This window comes from Capra hircus, chromosome 18, assembly GCF_001704415.2.
Source record: "Capra hircus breed San Clemente chromosome 18, ASM170441v1, whole genome shotgun sequence".
Classification (NCBI taxonomy): Eukaryota; Metazoa; Chordata; class Mammalia; order Artiodactyla; family Bovidae; genus Capra; species Capra hircus.
The window spans coordinates 46,343,803-46,364,039 of NC_030825.1; the positions used below are offsets into that span (position 1 = coordinate 46,343,803).

Consider the following 20,237-nt stretch of genomic DNA (forward strand, 5'->3'; position numbering starts at 1 on the left):
CTCCATCATTGTGTTGTTTTTCAAGCACTCTCCTCTCCTGATGGCTCAGCGGTAAAGAACACGCCTGCCAATGCAGGAGACACAGTCACAGTTTGACCCCTGAGTCAGGAAGATTCCCTGGAGGAAGAAATGGCAACCCCCTCCAGTGTTCTTGCCTGGGAAATCCCATGGACAGAGGAACCTGGTGGGCTGTAGTCTATAGGGTCTCAAAGAATCAGACGACTGAGCATGCATGCACACACATCACTCACTAGCTGCTACACTACACTACATGTGTTTGCTATATGCATATGCTCATTGTTTATCTCCTCCTATTGGAAAGATATTTTTTTGTTGACTGTTTTATCTTTAGTGGCCAGAGTGGTATCTGGTATAGCCAGATACTTGGTAAAGAGTTGTTGAATGAAGGAGTGATGAGAAAATAATGGGAAAGAATCGGAGTGGAAATGAAACCTGTATAGGAGAAGGTGTGAGTGGCATATATGCATGTTGGGCAGTCTGTTTCTTGGGAATGTTAGACAATTAGAATTTAAATAAGTCTTTTTTTTTTTTTTTTAGGTAAAAGCTAAAGTGAACTAACTGCCAAAATCATTCATTGACTTATTTTCTAAACACTTAACAAATAACTGTTAGGAGATTCTTACATAGGTTTCTGTCATTGGTACACAAGATTTCATGATCTCATGCAGTACTGTCAAAGAGAACTTTCTATAGTGGCGGAAGTATCCTACTTGTGTCCTGTCCATTGTGGCAGCCACAGCCCCTTATGACTGTTAAGCAGTTGAATTATAACTGGAGTGACTAAGGAACTGACTTTTTAATTTTATTTAAATTTAATTTTAATTAAATTTTATAGCCAAATACAGTGGCTACTGTATTGAACAATACAGGACTGGTATGGATGAAACTGGAGACTATTATACAGAGTGAAGTAAGCCAGAATGAAAAACACCAATACGGTATACTAACACATATATATGGAATTTAGAAAGATGGTACCGATAACCTTGTATGTGAGACAGCAAAAGAGACATAGATGTATACAACAGTCTTTTGGGCTCTATGGGAGAGGGAAAGGGGAGGACAGTTTGGGGGAATGGCACTGAAACATGTATAATATCATATAAGAAACGAATCACCAGTCCAGGTTCGATATAGGATGCTTGGAGCTGGTGCACTGGGATGACTTGGAGGGATGGTACGGGGAGGGAGGTGGGAGGGGTGTTCAGGATGGGGAACACGAGTACGCCCGTGGTGGATTCATGTTGACATGTGGCAGAACCAATACAATATTGTAAAGTAAAAACATTTTTTTAATTTTTAAAAATAAATAAATTAAAAAACTAAAAAAAAATTAAGGTATTTATTTAATATCTAAGTTCTAGGGACAGAGGTGAAATAGCATCCCAGGCTGCTGGGACACTGAAGGGGAAGAGAGAGTTGAAGCATCCCTTTCTGGAGTTGTCTAGGTGGCCCATAATACCAGGGAGGCAGAGGTGAAAGTGAAGTTGTACCAAACTGAGAGAACACCTTGAGTATAGGTAGAGAGGCCTAAGAGAGTCTTTCAAGGAAATGCAAAAATTTTGTGCAGCAGTGGTTTTCAAACAGGGTTGACTTTGTTCCCCTTAATCCCATTCATAAGAGACATTTGATAATGTCTAGAGACATTTTCTGGAGAAGGCAATGGCACCCCACTCCAGTACTCTTGCCTGGAAAATCCCAGGGACAGGGGAGCCTGATGGGCTGCCGTCTGTGGGGTTGCACAGAGTCGGACACGACTGAAGCGACTTAGCAGCAGCAGCAGAGACATTTTCAGCTGTTAAAATGGGGGTAGGGAATAGTTAAGGGGAGTTGCTACTAGTATCTGAAGGGTCGAGGCTAGGGATGCTGTTAAACATCCTAAAATTCTCAGGACAGCCCCCACAGCAAAGAGTTGTTCAGCTTAAAATGTCAGTAGTGCCAAGACTGAGAAACTTTGATTTAAATAAAGATCAAAGAATATGTTAGAGTATGTGGGGTTTCTTCTCTGGACTATTAATATTATGATATTGATTAATATCAAAACTTAAAATATGAAATATCTTTGCATTGGTAGAAAAAAACATGGTGTTTTATTCATTTAATATAGTGTTGACTTTTCAATTTGGCTTATCAGGTGAGATTTGTAAAAGCTGATCATTTTAAAGATCACTGTGGAAAACAGGAAAAGATGGACATTTTCTCAGTTCATGTGATAAGGCTAGTATAACCCCCATATCTAGCTAAGAGCAAATACAGATGGGAAAAATACTTTTCCCTGGTGCCAAAGGGAGACCTTCTCCCCTTTCCTTTTCTTAAGAGTGTTTCCTTGAGAAAAATATGTAACTATATCCTTTCCCCTGTCCCTTTGAGATGTTTATAAATCTTTTCAAAGCTAAATAAGCCTCTGCCAGTTTTACAGAGCATTGAAGTCTTTCTTAAGGGCATTGATGGCACTAGTGGTAAACAACCTGCCTGCCAGTGCAGGAGACATAAGAGATGTTGGTGCGATTCCTGAGTTGGGAAAATCTCCTGGGAGGAGGGCATGGCAACCCACTCCAGTATTCTTGCCTGGAGAATCCCATGGACAGAGGAGCCTGGCAGGCTACGGTCCGTAGGGTTGCACAGAGTTGGACACGACTGAAGCGACTTCGTATGCCTGTGCAAGGGCCCTGGAGACATCCCTTTGAAATGAAAACATGAAGGAAGATGCACCTCTGTCTCCCTATCTGTATGGGAGTTTAGCCTAGACTTCTGGCTTCAGGTCTAAATAAGCTGAAAATTTTACAGTAACCAAACAATGTCTGTTTCACCAATGAAACATAGTAATAATGACATTTTAAATGCACTGAAGGAAATTCAACCAGCTCCATATTCTTGCCTTGGTCAGGAAAAAAAAAGGAAAGCCCTTGGACAGAGGAGCCTGGGGGGCTGCTAACTACCTGCTTGTCATAAAGATAATGAGTTTTGAATTTTTTCTTTGGCGTAAAGGCACCTAACACAGAGGACTACCCCAATAACCAGGTGAATTTAGGATGAACTGTGTGTTGCAATAGTTCATCCTAAATTCACCTGTAATTGCAAAGTGATGTCTCCAAGGCCCTTGTGCATGCATGCTAAGTTGCTTTACTCATGTCCGACTGTGTGACCCTGTAATGGGTTGTATCTGACTGACTTTATAAAAGGGTGAGAGTTCTTTCTGTCCTTGCAGTCTCATTAATTATTAGCTATTATTATTATGAAGTGCATTACAGTCTGGTTTAATGCTTTCTCAGTAATAAAACTGTTCTCTTTTTACATTATAGAAAGGATTTTCTGCTTGGTAGATTTGATTGATTTTTAATTTCCCCAACACCAGACAAAGGTAAATTCTCTCTTTAAAACCAAAGACCAGTATCACTGGTGAACACACGTGTAAAACACCCAAATGAAGTAATATAGTATTGAATCTATAGTTGGAATGAAAAATTTACAGTAGCCAAACAATGTCTGTTTCACCAATGAAATGTAGTAATAATGACATTTTAAATGCACTGAAGGAAATTCAGCCAGCTCCATATTCTTGCCTTGGACAGGAAAAAAAAGGAAAGCCCTTGGACAGAGGAACCTGGGGGGCTGCAGTCCATGGGAGTCACAAAAGGGTTGGACACAACTTAGGAGCTAAACAACAACAAATGTATACATGTTTTTTTCACATATTTAAATTTGACTAGCCAATAAGTTATGATTGAACATTTAAACTTTTTCTAAAATTTTTCCACTTTAAATAATACCATGAATGAATACTGTTGGGAAGAAATCTGTTTTCTTAGGATATTTTCCTTAGGATGTGTGTTATTTTTTCTTTGCATGAAACCATCCTTCAGTCCTTTTGCCCAGGAGTCTCAAATTATTTTAATTATAGATTATAAGGGTTAATTATGTACCATAAATGTTTTTGCTTTTTGTTTATAAAGTGGTTATATATATGATTATGTGTTTATCTTTAATATAAAGATGTCTTTTTTTGAGCCTATTGGATTCTTTTTTTTAAACTTAATTCATGTTTTATTACTTGGCACATAAGCTATGAAAAACAAAACTAAGCACTTGACTAAATGCTGTCAAATGTTGAATGCTGAATTTTAAACATTTTATGATTCTGTTCCCTACTCTCCTGAAGCAGAGTTCTTGTATTTGTCTCTTACCCTTATTGTATAACAGTGCCAAGCACATAGTTATCCAATTATTACTTAGATCAGATTCTTGATCTTTGTGACAACTGCTGGAATCTTTTTCCCTTTCTTCCACACCAGGGTAATTTTATCCTTTAATCAGTGACAGAAGAGGCCTGGGCTATGATTGAGCCTAAACGTGTTTGCTGTTTCAGGTGACATTTAGTGATGTGGCCATAGACTTCTCTCATGAAGAGTGGAGATGGCTCAATTCTACTCAGAGGGATTTATACAAGGATGTGATGGTCCAGAATTATGAGAACCTGGTATCCCTAGGTAAGTATATCTCTTCCTTCCCCTCAATAGAGATCTTACATCTGCCACTGTGAATTGCTAGAGATCCTCTTTAGTAAATGGCTGAATTTTTGTTTCACAGTCCTAAGGACATGTATAGTTTTGTTTTGTCCGGCCTGAAGCTTATCGTCCCATTTCAGTGAACATCCTTCAGATCTTTCTTTGGTCCCTTTTATGGTGATGGTCTCTCCATGAAGACCACAACTTAAACAGTGTTTTTTCTAATATTTTTCCTGCAAGCAGGTCTTTCTATACCTAAGCCATATGTGATTGCTTTATTGGAGGATGGCAGAGAACCTTGGATGGTGGAGGAAAAGCTGTCAAAAGATATGTTTTCAGGTAAGTCATGGTGAATCAGGAAACAGATCTTCGTTTAAAGATGCTCGTGTAAACTAGAGAGGCATTTTAGTATATTTTAGGGATACTGTTATCAGAGATTCCAGAAGTAACAAAATTGAGGGATGCTTAGATTTCTAAATGACAGTTCCTCTATCCTAAATTATTATCTCTCTGTATTACTCATCTGATCAAAAGTGGAGGGTTTTGCCATCATTATAATCCAAATTGTCATTTATTTGAATTGAAATAAGGCCAATTTTTCTGTTATATGTCCATGTAAGGAAAAATATACAAATGGTTTTAGGCTAAAAAAGCTGTCAACTAAATGGAAAACCACTTTACCCCTGAGGCAGAACTTCAAAGATCAAGAGTGAACATAAATGTTAAAGGAAGTAAGGGATATATAAGAAGGTTTCTAACAACAGTATTTTCTGTCAGTAAATATTATGAGTTCACGTAGATCCTACCTAAACTCACGAAGCTTAAATCTTTCTGAGCCATAAAGAGTATTTACATTATTTTGTTGTCATTGTAGCTATTTAGTGCAGTGCTGTACATTCTCCATATTAAGCATAATAATCTGACAGCAAATTGAGATTAATCAAAGTTGGAACCAAGGCTGAGATAAAATGTAGTCGTTCATATAAGTATAGACACAAAATGTTGGCTTGGGATCCAGAATGCCTTTTGCATTTTCTTTCTGATAGTTTCATTTTTTTCCCCATAGACTGTCTATGTATTAATTCATTTCCCTTATTACACTCTGTTTCTGCCTCTGGGAGCTGTTTGTATTCTCTGTGCTCCATTTTAACTTTGTTCAGAAATCATTGAATATATGAGAGTTGTCAGAGCTATGTGTTTTCTTGGCACTGGGGGGAATGACTTTATTTTTTATCCAATTCTCCTGTTTCTGACATAGAAGTTTCCTTTCAAGAAGTTCAGATAAAGCAGTGTTTTGCTCTTTATCTTATATATTACAGATTGTAAATCAAGATGGGAAAACAAAGAATTATCAATGAAGGAGGATATTTATGATGAAGATTTACCCCAAATGGTAATAAAGGAGAAAACTACACAACAAAATCATGAATTTTCAAATTTTAACAAGGACTTGTATTATATCAAAAAGTTGGAGGGGAAGTATGAAAATCAAGTAGAGCATTTCAGACCAGTGACCCTCACCTTTAGAGAAAGTCCCATTGGGGAAAGTGTTTACAAATGTAATGTGTTTAAAAGCATCTTCCATTTAAAGTCTATTTTTTCTGAACCACAGAGAATTTCTGCTGAAGGGAAGTCACATAAATGTGATATACTTAAGAAGAGCTTACCAACAAATTCCGTTATAAAAAATGAGAATATCAATGATGGAAAGAAACTTCTGAATTCTAATGAAAGTGTGGCAGCCTTCAGCCAAAGCAAATCTCTTACCCGTCACCAGACTTTGAATAGAGAGAAAATCTATACCTGCAGTGAATGTGGGAAAGCCTTTGGCAAACAATCAATCCTTAATCGGCATTGGAGAATTCATACAGGAGAGAAACCCTATGAATGTCATGAATGTGGGAAGACTTTTAGCCATGGCTCATCCCTTACTCGACATCAAATAAGCCACAGTGGAGAGAAACCTTACAAATGTATTGAATGTGGAAAAGCCTTTAGCCATGTCTCATCACTTACTAATCATCAAAGCACTCACACTGGAGAGAAACCATACGAATGTATGAACTGTGGAAAGGCATTTAGTCGTGTTTCACATCTCATTGAACATCTGAGAATTCATACTCAAGAAAAACTCTATGAATGTCGAATATGCGGGAAGGCATTCATTCACAGGTCATCTCTCATTCACCATCAGAAAATTCATACTGGAGAGAAACCTTATGAATGTAGAGAATGTGGAAAAGCCTTTTGCTGTAGCTCACACCTTACTCGACATCAAAGAATTCATGCTATTGAGAAACAATTTGAATGTAACAAATGTCTGAAAGTCTTTAGCAGCCTCTCATTTCTTATTCAGCACCAGAGTATTCATACTGAAGAAAAGCCCTTTGAATGTCAAAAATGTGGGAAATCTTTCAACCAACCTGAATCACTGAATATGCATTTGAGAAACCACACTAGATTGAAACCTTATGAATGCAGTATATGTGGGAAAGCCTTCAGTCACAGGTCATCTCTGTTTCAACATCACAGAATTCATACTGGAGAGAAACCCTATGAATGCGTTAAATGTGGGAAGACCTTCAGCTGTAGTTCAAACCTTACTGTACATCAGAGAATTCATACTGGAGAAAAGCCATATAAATGTAATGAATGTGGGAAGGCATTTAGCAAAGGCTCAAATCTTACTGCCCATCAGCGAGTACATAATGGAGAGAAACCCACTAGTACAATAAGTGTGGAAAAGTCTTTAGGCCATATGAGTCACTGTGTGTATGAAAGATCACATAATAGAGAAACTGCATAAAGGCAGTGTTCATCATACTATACTGTAGCTGTAGATCTTCCCAGATTCAAAATCAGAAAATCCATACTGGAGAAAATTCTTAAGAATGTAATGAATATGGGAAGGTCTAGCAATGATATAAGCCTTATGGTTTATCACAATTCACACTGTAGAGAGATTATGATGGCAATGTGTGGGAAAGACTTTAGCCAGCATTAATCCCTTAGTTGACATAAGTAAATCCACACTGGAGAAAAATCCTTTATATGTAACAAGTTGGGAAAGACATTAGGCAAACATGAATCTCTTAAGAAACATAACACACATACAGGAGAGAAGCAATACGAATATAGAGATTGTGGGAAGTCCTTCAATTAAAATACATCCTTCATTCTCTACATCAGAGAACTCACACCGAAGAGAAAGTTTATGTAAGGAATGTAGCAAAGTGTTCGTTTACTAAGCTTACAGGCATCAGAAGATTAATGCTAGAACCACCTGAAGGATGTAGGAAATATGTTTAAGTCTTTCTTTGCATTGATGCTAATTTGTAAACAGTTCTACAGGAGAGCAAACAAGCATAAATCAACATGCATATCATAAAGTAGCAGCATGCATTTTACTCCAGGTCCTACATAAAAATTAGCTAATGGGCATGTGAAGATATATAGTCACTCAGTGAATCCAGTAAATGTAATAAATGAACATTGCAATAGAAGTAAAAAGTGGTATGAATAAAATTTTTCATTTCTAATAAAGTGGTTTTGTATATGTTGAACTCCTTTGACACACTGATATTTCTTAGAGTTTTCCACTATCTTCCTCTTGACGAATGAGGATCAGCTTTCCTGTATAGCCTTCAGTGGAAGACCAGCAAACCTAGAAAAAAGTGGCCTGATCTCTGTACTAAGAATGTGACTATTTTGGTGAGGTTAATATACAGTCCATTTCCTGTTGACTTAAATGATGCATTTTAATTTTTATAAGTGCTGTGAGAATCCAACCAAGAAATTACATACAGTGAGGGATTAGAGCAGAGTGGATGTGCTTTTTAGTCCAAAGCCTAAAGGATGAATCCTAATTACAGTGACCATCCATAACTGCAGATTCTGCATCTGTAGATTCAACCCACTCACAGTTGGAAGTGTGTTTTGAAAAGTTTTCATCCAAAAAGTTCTAAAAAGAAAACTTAGACTTACCAGCTGTAGGCAATTATTTACATATCATTTACATTGTGTTTACAACTATTTACATTGTATTGGCTTTTGTAGTGGCTCAGGGAATACATATTAGGTGATGATTTTAAAGTATACAGGAGGATATGCCTAGGTTATAGCAACTATGCCATTTTATTTAAGGGGCCTGGAGCACCTGCAGGTTTTGCTATCTGTGGAGGTGAGGCAGTATGTTGGTCCTGGAGCCAGTCCCTTGCAGATAAAGGACAACTGTAGGTAAGGCACATGTGTTCTCAAGGATTATTCTAGGCAAAGCAGACCAGCAAGTTTTATCATGTTTGATGCAGCTAAAATCCATTATGTAGTATCTAGTTTCTAGTTTTGTGGCTTATTATTACTGTTTGTGGTATTATTACTGTTGGCATCAGTCATTTCCCCATCCCTTGATCATTTTTATGGAGGGTTGGAATTGAATAATCCAGAGCCATTCCCACAACTTCTGCAGCCTGCTCACCAATTTTGATAGCACTAGTATCCTGTATCATAGCTTCTTGAGATATTTAAGAACACTTTTGTTTTTTACACTGAAGCTTGACAGATAAATATAGTTTCTATAAGCGGGATGGCTTCAAATATTCTAAATGGAATAGCCTTACTGGCTCCACAATTTCTTACCTTGTGACTGGAGAGGTTATACAGATCAGTGACTGGGATTTTACGGACAATATTGCAAGTAAAAGGCAGTTAAATGCAGTTTATGTTTCAGGTTTTACTCTCTATGGCATTTGATAGTTGTAAGTAAAAAATTATATAATTGATACAAGTCTGGTGTGGGATGAATGATAGGGTTTCCAACGTTAAATAAAATATTCTCCTACTCTGGTGTGTGCTACTTTAATGGAAAGCCAATAGGTGAAGGCACATTCCATATCAATTCTCAGCAGATAGACTGGGTTTGGAATGGGATTTTTAATATTAAGAAGAGATTTATATTTCCTCTGATTTAGTTAAGATTTATTTTGACATTCAATGGAATGTTGAAGGATCTTTGAGAGGTTTATAATTAAAGGAGCACAGGATGGTATCAAACAAGGATAAGAACATTTATAATTATGGATGGACTGGCCCCTACATGTATATTTAGTTGTGAGATAGTGGTAGTAGCTTTTTGTTTCTCCCATGCTCTGCCCTCTGTTCTCTCAAGCACTGATGCCAAAGAGATGAACCAGTCCTTTAATCGCCCAGATTTTATTTGCTTTCACTACATACAGGTTCATGCCATCTTGTTACTTTGTTATAAGATTCATCCAGATACTCATACTTTTTCATTTAAAAAGCATGAGCATACATATCATAATGTTTTGCAATTCTTAAAGTGCCTTCACAGTGATACTGAACAAGGAAAAGAAAGCCAGAGACTTAAAGATAGCTAAGGTTTTAAGAAAGCAATAAGTATATACCTTATTACAATAAGATTGAGCTGAGATTGTACTGTTGTTATAATATCACTAGTGGAGAATCATGCTCAGTCTTACTCAACCATTTCTTTTTTTTAGATATAAATTTATTTATTTTAATTGAAGGTTAATTACTTTACAATATTGTATTGGTTTTGCCATACATCAACATGAATCTGCCACGGGTATACACGTGTTCCCCATCCTGAAGTGGTTGAGCATCTACTGCAGTCAAGGTAAACAAGACGTGTTCCATACAATTTAAGAGCTCAAAAGTGTGTGTGTATGAAGAGCATAGGCTCTGGAGTCATGTTACCTGGGTATAAATCCAAATTGTGTGTATATTGACTTTGTACAACCTTGGACAATTTACCTTGCTTTACCATCTGTAAAATTATTTTCTCTGTAAAATGATATCTCTGGATTATGATGAAGATTAAGTAGGTTAATTGGGATAAAATGCTTGGTACCTCAAAAGCATTTAAATAAATATTAGCTATTGATTTCATCATTTTCTTCACATGACTGCATCATTCTGGTCTCAAATGTCACATCTTCTAGTGACTTTTCATAATCAATTGTCACTTAACTTACTTATTGATTCACCTTTTGGTGGCTTTTACAAGACACTCCCATTTCCTTCCAACAAATCCTCCTTTGGTAACTGAACGGTCTTGCAGGAAAATATATTTATTATCCAAAATACTCTGAGGAGACAAGAACACAGCATGGCTACTTGTAGGTGGGAGAGTGTACTACACATGTCTTTTGGAGAAAGCAGAATGAAAGAGGCTTCAGATCCCTGTATGGAGGAGAGTAAGGCTTTACCCAGTATCAGAACCCTAAAAGACTTGAGCATGGCCTCTCAATACAGGGTCCTCTGGGTTGAATGCAACTGCCCTCACTGTTCCTGAATGGAGGTTCAGTTCAGTTCAGTTCAGCTCAGTCATGTCTGACTGTGACCCCATGGACTGCAGCACACTAGGCTTTCTTGTCCATCACCAACTCCCAGAGCTTGCTCAAACTCATGTCCATCGAGTCAGTGATGCCATCCAACCATCTCATCCTCTGTCGTCCCCTTCTCCTGCCTTCAGTCTTTCCCAGCACCAGGGTCTTTTCCAATGAGTCAATTCTTTGCATCAGGTGGCCAAAGTATTGGAGCTTCAGCTTCAGCATCAGTCCTTCCAATGGATATTTTGGACTGATTTCCTTTAGGATGGACAGGTTTGATCTCCTTGTAGTCCAAGGGACTCTCAAGAGTCTTCTCCAACACCACAGTTCAAAAGCATCAATTCTTTGGTGCTCAGCTTTATGGTCCACCTGTCGCATCCATACACGACTACTGGAAAAACCATAGCTTTGACTAGATGGACCTTCCATGTTATTGAAGATCATTGATGCCTGGAAAGTGAGAGTAGCTTCAATAACCTTGGGCTTGTCAGATGTTGCTAGAGATGCTCGTGCAGTCATTCATAAAGATCCTGAAAGAACTAAGGCACACATCACAGCACTTTGTGGGAGGCTAGCTTTGTGTTTGACACCAAAGGAGAGTCACACACTGTCTTTTAAACAGGATGCAATTATGTTAGAGAAAAGAAATGTCTATGATTTCACTGATAAAAGACAATGACAAAGTTGTGTGGCTTGAGAGACACAGAAAGTAAGCTCTGGCATTAGAGATTAACCGGGAAAAAATATAATGGAAACAAACAACATTGTTATTAGCAGCAGTTAGTTTCATGGCTATGTATAGCACACTGTATACCTGCACTGGATGCTAAGGACTTTGCAGCATTCAAGCAATTAAATCTCCCAGTTCTGGACCCAAATTTCCAGGTTTGGATCAGCCTATTGATACTGGCACTTGCTTTCCATTAATCTAAGGAAATTTACTTCTCAAGTTTTGACTTCTGCACCAAAACAGAAATAGTTTCCATTTTATCAGATGGTTTTGAGAATTTACACATAAAGCAAACAATGGAGTACCTGGCACATGTAAGCCATTCAGTGTGTTTTTCTTACTTTTATTAATCCTCCCACAGACTATTATGTAAATGTTATAATCATTTTTATGACACAGTCAGCAACCTGAGACTCAGGCAGTACTAGCAAATATCCCAGAGTCACACATCTCAGGAACATAGGCCGAATTTGAAGATCTAGTGAAAGGTATGCAGTTGCCTCCTTGGCAGTATTGTGTCTCAGAAGATCAAAATTCTTTTGGCATTCACACAGATCTTCTCATGCCTCCTTGAATAAAATATATTCCCTTAACCAAGTATTCTCTTTGATTCAGTTAGCCTAGAATGTCTCCAATATATTCCAACCAGAGAGACTAATGTCTACCTTACAAAGTTCACTTTAGTGTCTGACAACAATTCCTCAGACAATAATGAAGAAAATGAGGGGTAAAGAAGTTATAAGGCATTTGGAAAATGATGAGTAAATTAGCAGAAGTTCCTCCTTTCCAGTAGTTAAATGTAAATGGATTAAACTCACCAGTCAAAAGACAGACAGTGGGAGATTCCAATACCCTACTTTCAGTAATGGATAGATCAACCACACAGAAGATAAGTAAAGAAAGAGAAGACTTGAACAAGTCAATTAAAACCTATTTGTTGTTGCTTTTGTTTAGTATTTTACATTACTCTCATTTTAGAACAACGTGAACACCAAGAATTTCCCCTAAAATAGGGAAACCCTATATTTAATTCTCTTTAACCAAACAAGGAAATAGAAACACAACTTAAAACAAAGGTGGAATGCTTATACATGTGTATTTGTTATAAACACAGGTGAAATACAGTTGACAAACATAGTCATATAGAAATTATTCAAACTGAAGGCACAATTGAATTAATATATGTAATGGAGAACAATAAATTTAATGAACTTGTTTCATATTTGCACATTGGAATTTAAGTATGATGTTTTTTTGAGTTGCCGTGTCTTTACCCGTTACAGTTGTATTTAGGAATAAGTATAAAGTTTTATGAAATCTTTTTCCTCCAATATCTCAAATTGAGTATTTTTGCATTATGACAGTTGCCAAGACTAGGGTTTTACGCTAGGTAGGACCTGACTATATTTCCTACAAAAATAAAAAATGTGTTTCATAAATTTTAAAATAATTATTTTTGACTATGAACATTAGTCCAAATTTAATATTTAACACAATTCAGATCAGCTTGCTATAATGATGATAGTTTATTACTCTTTCTGTTATGTAAAAAATAAAAACACACTTATAAAAGCCTTAAAAAAAGTCTAACAGAGAAATAACACTCTACCTGAAAACTGAAAAATATATATTCTTCTCAAGTGAACATGAAACATTCTCCCTAAATTATTGATATCATCACACAAAGTAACTTAAGTGACTGCAACAGGATGAAATTATAAATGAATAAGGAAAACTGGAAAAATCACAAATACATGGAAATTAAAGTACACACTCTTAAACAGCTGCTATGTCCTAAAAATTCATACGATGAAATCCTACTAGCCAATTGGATGGTATTAGGAGGTGGGGCTTTGGGGAGGTGCTTAGGTCAGAAGGGTGGAACCCTCATGAATCAGATTAGTTCTCTTATAAATGAGATCTCACAGAAGATATTAAGAAGAGGTGGCAAGAATACACAGACGAACTGTACAAAAAAAATGTCTTAATGACCCAGATAACCATGATGGTGTGATCACTCACCTACAGCCAGACATCCTGGAGTGTGACGTCAAGTGGGCCACCTTAGGAAGCATCACTAAGAACAAAGCTAGTGGAGGTGATGGAATTCCAGCTGAGCTATTTCAAATCCTAAAAGATGATGCTGTGAAAGTCCTGCACTCAATATGCCAGCAAATTTGGAAAAATCATCAGTGGCCACAGGACTGGAAAAGATTTTTTCATTCCAATCCAAAGAAGGGCAATGCCAAAGAATGTTCATACTTACCACACAATTGCACTCATTTCACATGCTAGCAAGGCAATGCTCAAAATCCTTCAAGCTACGCTTCAACGGTATGTGAACCAAGAACTTCCAGATGTACAAGCTGGATTTAGAAAAGGCAGAGGAACCAGAGATTAAATTGCCAACATCTGTTGCATCATAGAAAAAGCAAGAGAATTCCGAAAAACATCTACTTCTGCTTCATTCAGTTTGTTGTGACTGTGTAGATCACAACAGACTGAAGAAAATTCTTTAAGAGGAATACCAGACCACCTTACCTGCTTCCTGAGAAATCTGTATGCAGGCCAAAAAGCAACAATTAGAAGCAGACATGGAACAATAAACTCATTCAAAATTGGGAAAGGTGTATGTCAAGGCTGCATATTGTCACTCTACTTATTTAACTTATCTACAGAGTACGTCACGCGAAATGCTGGGCTGGATGAAGCACAAGCTAGAATCAAGATTCCTGGGAGAAATATCAATAACCTCAGATATGCAGATGACACCACCCTAATGGCAGAAAGTGAAGAGGAACTAAAGAGCCTCTTGATGAAATTGAAGTGTGTTAGTCGCCCAGTTGTGTCCAACTCTTTGCAACCCCATGGACTGTACTCCACCAGAATCCTCTGTCCTTGGAATTTTCCAGGCAAGAATACTGGAGTGGGTTGCCATTTCCTTCTCCAGGGGATCTTCCCAACCTAGGGATCGAACCTGGGCCTCCTGCATTACAGACAAATTCTCTACTGTCTGAGCTACCAGGGAAGCCTGATGAAAATGAAAGAGAAGAGAGAAAAAGCTGGCTTAAAACTCAACATTCAAAAAACTAAGATCATGGCATCCAGTCCCATCACTCCATGGCAAATAGATGGGGAAACAATGGAAACAGTGACAGACTTTATTTTCTTAGGCTCCAAAATCACTGCGGATGGTGACTGCAGCCATGAAATTAAAAAATGCTTGCTCCTTGGAAGAAAAGCTATGACAAACATAGTGTATTAAAAAGCAAAGATGTTACTTTGGCAACAAAGGTCCGTAAAATCAAAGCTATGGTTTTTCCAGTAGTCATGTATGGATGTGAGAGTTGGACCATAAAGAAGGCTGAGCACTAAAGAATTGATACTTTCAAACTGAGGTGCTGGAAAAGACTCTTGAGAGTCCCTTGGACAGCAAGGATGTCAAATCAGTCATTCTAAAGGAAATCAACCTTGAATATTCATTGGAAGGACTGATGCTGAAGCTGAAGTTCCAATTCTTTGGCCAACTGATGCATAGAGCTGACTTACTGGAAAAGACCAGGCCAGGAGGAGAAGGGGGCAGCAGAAGATGAGATGATGGGATGGCATCATCAACTCAATGGACATGAATCTGAGCAAACTCTGGGTGTTAGTGAAGGATAGGGAAGCCTGGCGTGCTGCAACAATGCAGTGACTGAACAACAACTCTCTAGCCCGTTTTGCTATTAAAGGAGTCATTAAGAAGTCTGCAACCAGAAGGAGAGGCTGACAATCCTGGCACCCTGATCTCAGGCTTTCAGCCCCAAGAACTGTGAAAAATAAATTTGCTTATAAGCTATCCAATCTTTTGTATTTTGTACAGCAGTTTGAATGGACTAAGACAACAATCCATGGGTCAAAGAAGAAAACAGAAATTAAATCAGAAAATACTTAAAGACTAATGAAAATGAAAACACAACATACCAACATTTAAGGTACAGAGCAAAAACAGTGCTAGGAGGGAAATTTGTAGCAGTAATCGCCTACATAAAAAAGCAATCAAAAATCAATAGCCTAACTTCTGCCTTCAGAGACTATAAAATAGACAAACTTTGGCCACCTCATGCGAAGAGTTGACTCATTGGAAAAGACTGATGCTGGGAGGGATTGGGGGCAGGAGGAGAAGGGGACGACAGAGGATGAGATGGCTGGATGGCATCACCAACTCAATGGATGTGAGTTTGAGTGAACTCTGGGAGTTGGTGATGGACAGGGAGGCCTGGTGCAATTCATGGGGTCACAAAGAGTCGGACACGACTGAGCAACTGAACTGAACTGAACTGAAACCAAAAGCTACAGAAGGAAGAAAATAACAAAAAATAGGGTGGAGATAAACCAAATAGATAGTAGAAAGACAATAGAGAAAATCAACAAAACCAAATGTTGGCTCTTTGAAAAGTTCAATGAAATTGATAAACCTTTACCCAAACTGACAAAGAGAAAATACAAATAACTAAAATCTGAAATGAAAATGGAGATATTACCACCAACCTTACAGAGATAAAAAGAACTATAGGACAAAATATGAACAATTATATACCAACATATTAGATAAATAAGAAAAAATAGAAAAATTCCTTGAAAAAGAAATTAAATTAAACTGACTCAAGATTTCCACAGACCTATAAGAAGAGATTGAATCATAATCAAAAACATCCTGACAAAGAAAGCTTTGAACCAGAATTCTACCAAGCTTTTAATGAAGAATTAACACCAATCTTTCTCAAACTTAAAAAAAAAAAAAAAAACACCTGAAGAGGGAAAACACTCCTTAACTTGTTCTATGAGGCCAGTATTGTTCTGATACCAAAGACAGATAAAGACTTCACAGGGAAAGATAATTACAGATGAATATCCTTTATGAATACAGATGCAAAAATCCTCAACAAAATATTAGCAAATTAAATCCAACAGCATATTAAAAGGTTTACTCACCATGAGCAAATGGAATTTACCTCAGCAATGCAAGGGTGGTTCAACATAAGAAAATTAATCAATGTAATCCTTCCCATTAATAAAATGAATGGAAAAAAACCCACTTACTCATCATGATTTATGTAGAGAAGACATCTGGAAAATCCAATAACCTTTCATGATGAAAATGCTCAGAAAACTCAAAATAGAGGAAAATTTCTTCAACATGATAAAGTTATTTGTGAAAAACCTACAGCTAAAATCATACTCAAAGGTGAAAGGACTGAAAGTTTTCCCCCTAAGACCAGAAAAACACAAGGGAGGAGACCTGCTTTCACAGTTGCTATTAAGCATTGTAGTTGAAGTTCTACCCAGAGCTACAAGACAAGGGGGAAAAAAAGGTCATCTAAAGTGGAAAGGAAGTTGTAAAATGATCTCTCTCTCTCTCTATTATTATTATTTTTTTTGCAGATGACATGAATCCTATACATTAAAAATCCCAAAGAATTCACAATGACTAATAAAGCTAATAAATGAATTCAGCAAAGTTGCAGGGAAAACTAACACCCCAGAATCATTACTGTACCTATAGAAGAGCAATGAACAACCCCAAAAGAAAATTAGGAAGCTCCTTGTATTTTACAACCATACCTACAAGAATAAGATACTTAGTAATAAATCTAACCAAGAAGGTGAAAGATCTGAATGCTGGAAAAAATAATAGTTGAATGAAAATAAAGACCTAAATAAATGGAAAGATGTCTCATGTTCAAAATAAAATAGGAAGTCTTAACATTGTTAAGATATCAATATTACCCAAGAGATAACACAGATTTAATGCAATTTTTATCAAAAGCCCATTTTTGCAGAAATGGGAAAGAATTCCCAAATTCATATGGAATTTCAAAGGGCCCCAAATAACTAAAAACAACCCTTTAAAAACATGTATACCATGGCAAATTCATGTTGATGTACAGCAAAACCAATACAATAATGTAAAGTAATTAGCCTCCAATTAAAATAAATAAATTTATATTAAAAAATTAAAACTTCAAAACTTAACAGAATTCCCTGGTGGTACAGTGGATAGGAAATCCGCCCATCAATGCAGGGGACACTGCTTGGATCCCTAGTCTGGGAAGATTCCACATGACACAGAGAAACTAAGCCCCTGCAACCACAACTACTGAGCCCACAATCCAGAGGCCACAAGTTGCAACTACTGAACTCATGTGCACCACAACTATGGAGGCCTGCGTGCCCTAGAGCCTGTGCTTCACAACAAGAGAAATCACCACAGTGAGAAGCCTGTGCAGAGCAATGAAGAGCAGCCCCCACTCACCACAACTAGAGAAAGCCCATGCATAGCAGTGAAGACCCAGAGCAACCAAAAATAAATAAATAAAAAGAAGTGATAACTCAGTACACATGAAAAAAAAAATAACACTATGGCACTAACATAAGGACAGACATACAGACTAAAGAAATAGAAGAGACAGCCCGGAAATAAACCCTCATATATACAGTCAATTTTCAACATGGGGATGATAAGACCATTTAAGGGGGAAAGACAATCTTTGAATAAACTGCAGAAGAGGAAATACTACCTCATTCTGTGATGCCAGAATTGCACTGACACCAATATCAGACAAAGACACTACAAGGAAAAAAAACAGAAACAAAATACTATAGACCAATATCCCTTGTGAATATGGATGCAGACATACTGAGAATACTAGCGAAAGACATTTCTCCAAAATATATATATAAACGACTAACCATGGAAAAATGGTTGGCATAATTAGTCATTGCTGCTGCTGCTGCTGCTAAGTCGCTTCAGTTGTGTCCGACACTGTGCAACCCCATAGATGGCAGCCCACCAGGCTCCCCTGTCCCTGGGATTCTCCAGGCAAGAACACTGGAGTGGGTTGCCATTTCCTTCTCCAGGGCAGGAAAGTGAAAAGTCAAAGTGAAGCCGCTCAGTCATGTCCTTTTACTCCTAGCAACCCCATGGACTGCAGCCTACCAGGCTCCTCCAACCATGGGATCTGCCAGGCAAGAGCACTGGAGTGGGTTGCCATTGCCTTCTCCGAATTAGTCATTAGGGAAGTGCAAATCAAACCCATAATGAATTGCTTCTTGGCTTTTTGGCTAAGATTGAATGCAAAGCCATTACCAAGATGGCTATAGCAGAAAAAAGGGTGCGGGAGGCAAACAAGTGTTGGTGAGGTTGTAGAGAAATTGAAACCCATTGCATTGCTTATGGGAATGTAAAATGGTATAACCATTGTGGGGAAAAGTATGGTGGTTCCTCAAAAAGTTATATATAGAATATTTTCTGTCAATTCCAAATATATATTCAAAATACTTGAAAGCAGGGACTCAATTGCTTAGGATTCAGATAATTGTTCACAGATGTTTCTACCAGTATTATTTGCAATAGCCATAAAGGCAGAAAACAACCCAAATTTTCATTAATCAGTTCAGTTCAGTTCAGTCACTTAGTCATGTCCAACTCTTTGTGACCCCATGAATCGCAGCACGTCAGGCCTCCCTGGCCATTACCAACTCCTGGAGTTCACTCAGACTCACGTCCATTGAGACAGTGATGCCATCCAGCCATCTCATCCTCGGTCATCCCCTTCTCCTCCTGCCCCCAATCCCTCCCAGCATCAGAGTCTTTTCCAATGAGTCAACTCTTCGCATGAGATGGCCAAAGTACTGGAGTTTCAGCTTTAGCATCATTCCTTCCAAAGAAATCCCAGAGCTGATCTTCTTTAGAATGGACTGGTTGGATCTCCTTGCAGTCCACGGGACTCTCAAGAGTTTTCTCCAACACCCCAGTTCAAAAGCATCAATTCTTCAGCACTCAGCTTTCTTCACAGTCCAACTCTCACATCCATACATGACCACTGGGAAAACCATAGCCTTGACTAGACTGACCTTTGTTGGCAAAGTAATGTCTCTGCTTTTCAATATGCTATCTAGGTTGGTCATAACATTTCTTCCAAGGAGTAAGTGTCTTTTAATTTCATGGCTGCAGTCACCATCTGCAGTGATTTTGGAGCCCAAACAGTCTGACACTGTTTCCACTGTTTCCCCATCTATTTCCCATGAAGTGATGGGACCAGATGCCATGACCTTCATTTTTTGAATGTTGAGCTTTAAGCCAACTTTTTCACTCTCCTCTTTCATCAAGAGGCTTTTTAGTTCCTCTTCACTTTCTGCCATAAAGGTGGTGTCATCTGCATATCTGAGGTTATTGATATTTCTCCCAGCAATCTTTATTCCAGCTTGTGCTTCTTCCAGCCCAGCGTTTCTCATGATGTACTCTGCATAGAAGTTAAATAAGCAGAGTGACAATATACAGCCTTGTCAGACTCCTTTTCCTATTTTGAACCAGTCTGTTGTTCCATGTCCAGTTCTAACTGTTGCTTCCTGACCTGCATACAGATTTCTCAAGAGGCAGGTCAGGTGGTCTGGTATTCCCATCTCTTTCAGAATTTTCTGCAGTTTATTGTGATCCACACAGTCAAAGGCTTTGGCATAGTCAAGAAAGCAGAAATAGATGTTTTTCTGGAACTCTCTTGCTTTTTCCATGATCCAGTGGATTTTGGCAATTTGATCTCTGGTTCCTCCGCCTTTTCTAAAACCAGCTTG

The 20,237-nt window shown here is 37.9% G+C and overlaps 1 protein-coding gene across 6 annotated transcripts in view; it reads left to right on the forward strand.

The window, feature by feature from the left end:
* Positions 1-8,089, forward strand: part of ZNF181 (zinc finger protein 181) — a 36,813-nt gene extending 28,724 nt beyond the window's left edge. For 2 of the 6 annotated variants that reach the window (XM_005692263.3, XM_005692264.3), the window contains exons 3-5: positions 4,388-4,508; positions 4,767-4,865; positions 5,846-8,089. In XM_005692263.3, the coding sequence (XP_005692320.1) occupies positions 4,388-4,508; positions 4,767-4,865; positions 5,846-7,332 (1,707 nt within the window). In that variant the 3' untranslated portion in view covers positions 7,333-8,089. Of the gene's footprint in view, positions 1-2,905; positions 3,383-3,699; positions 4,509-4,766; positions 4,866-5,845 lie in introns of those variants that run through there. The other 4 variants (XM_018063287.1, XM_005692265.3, XM_018063288.1 and 1 more) reach the window with 3 other exon arrangements.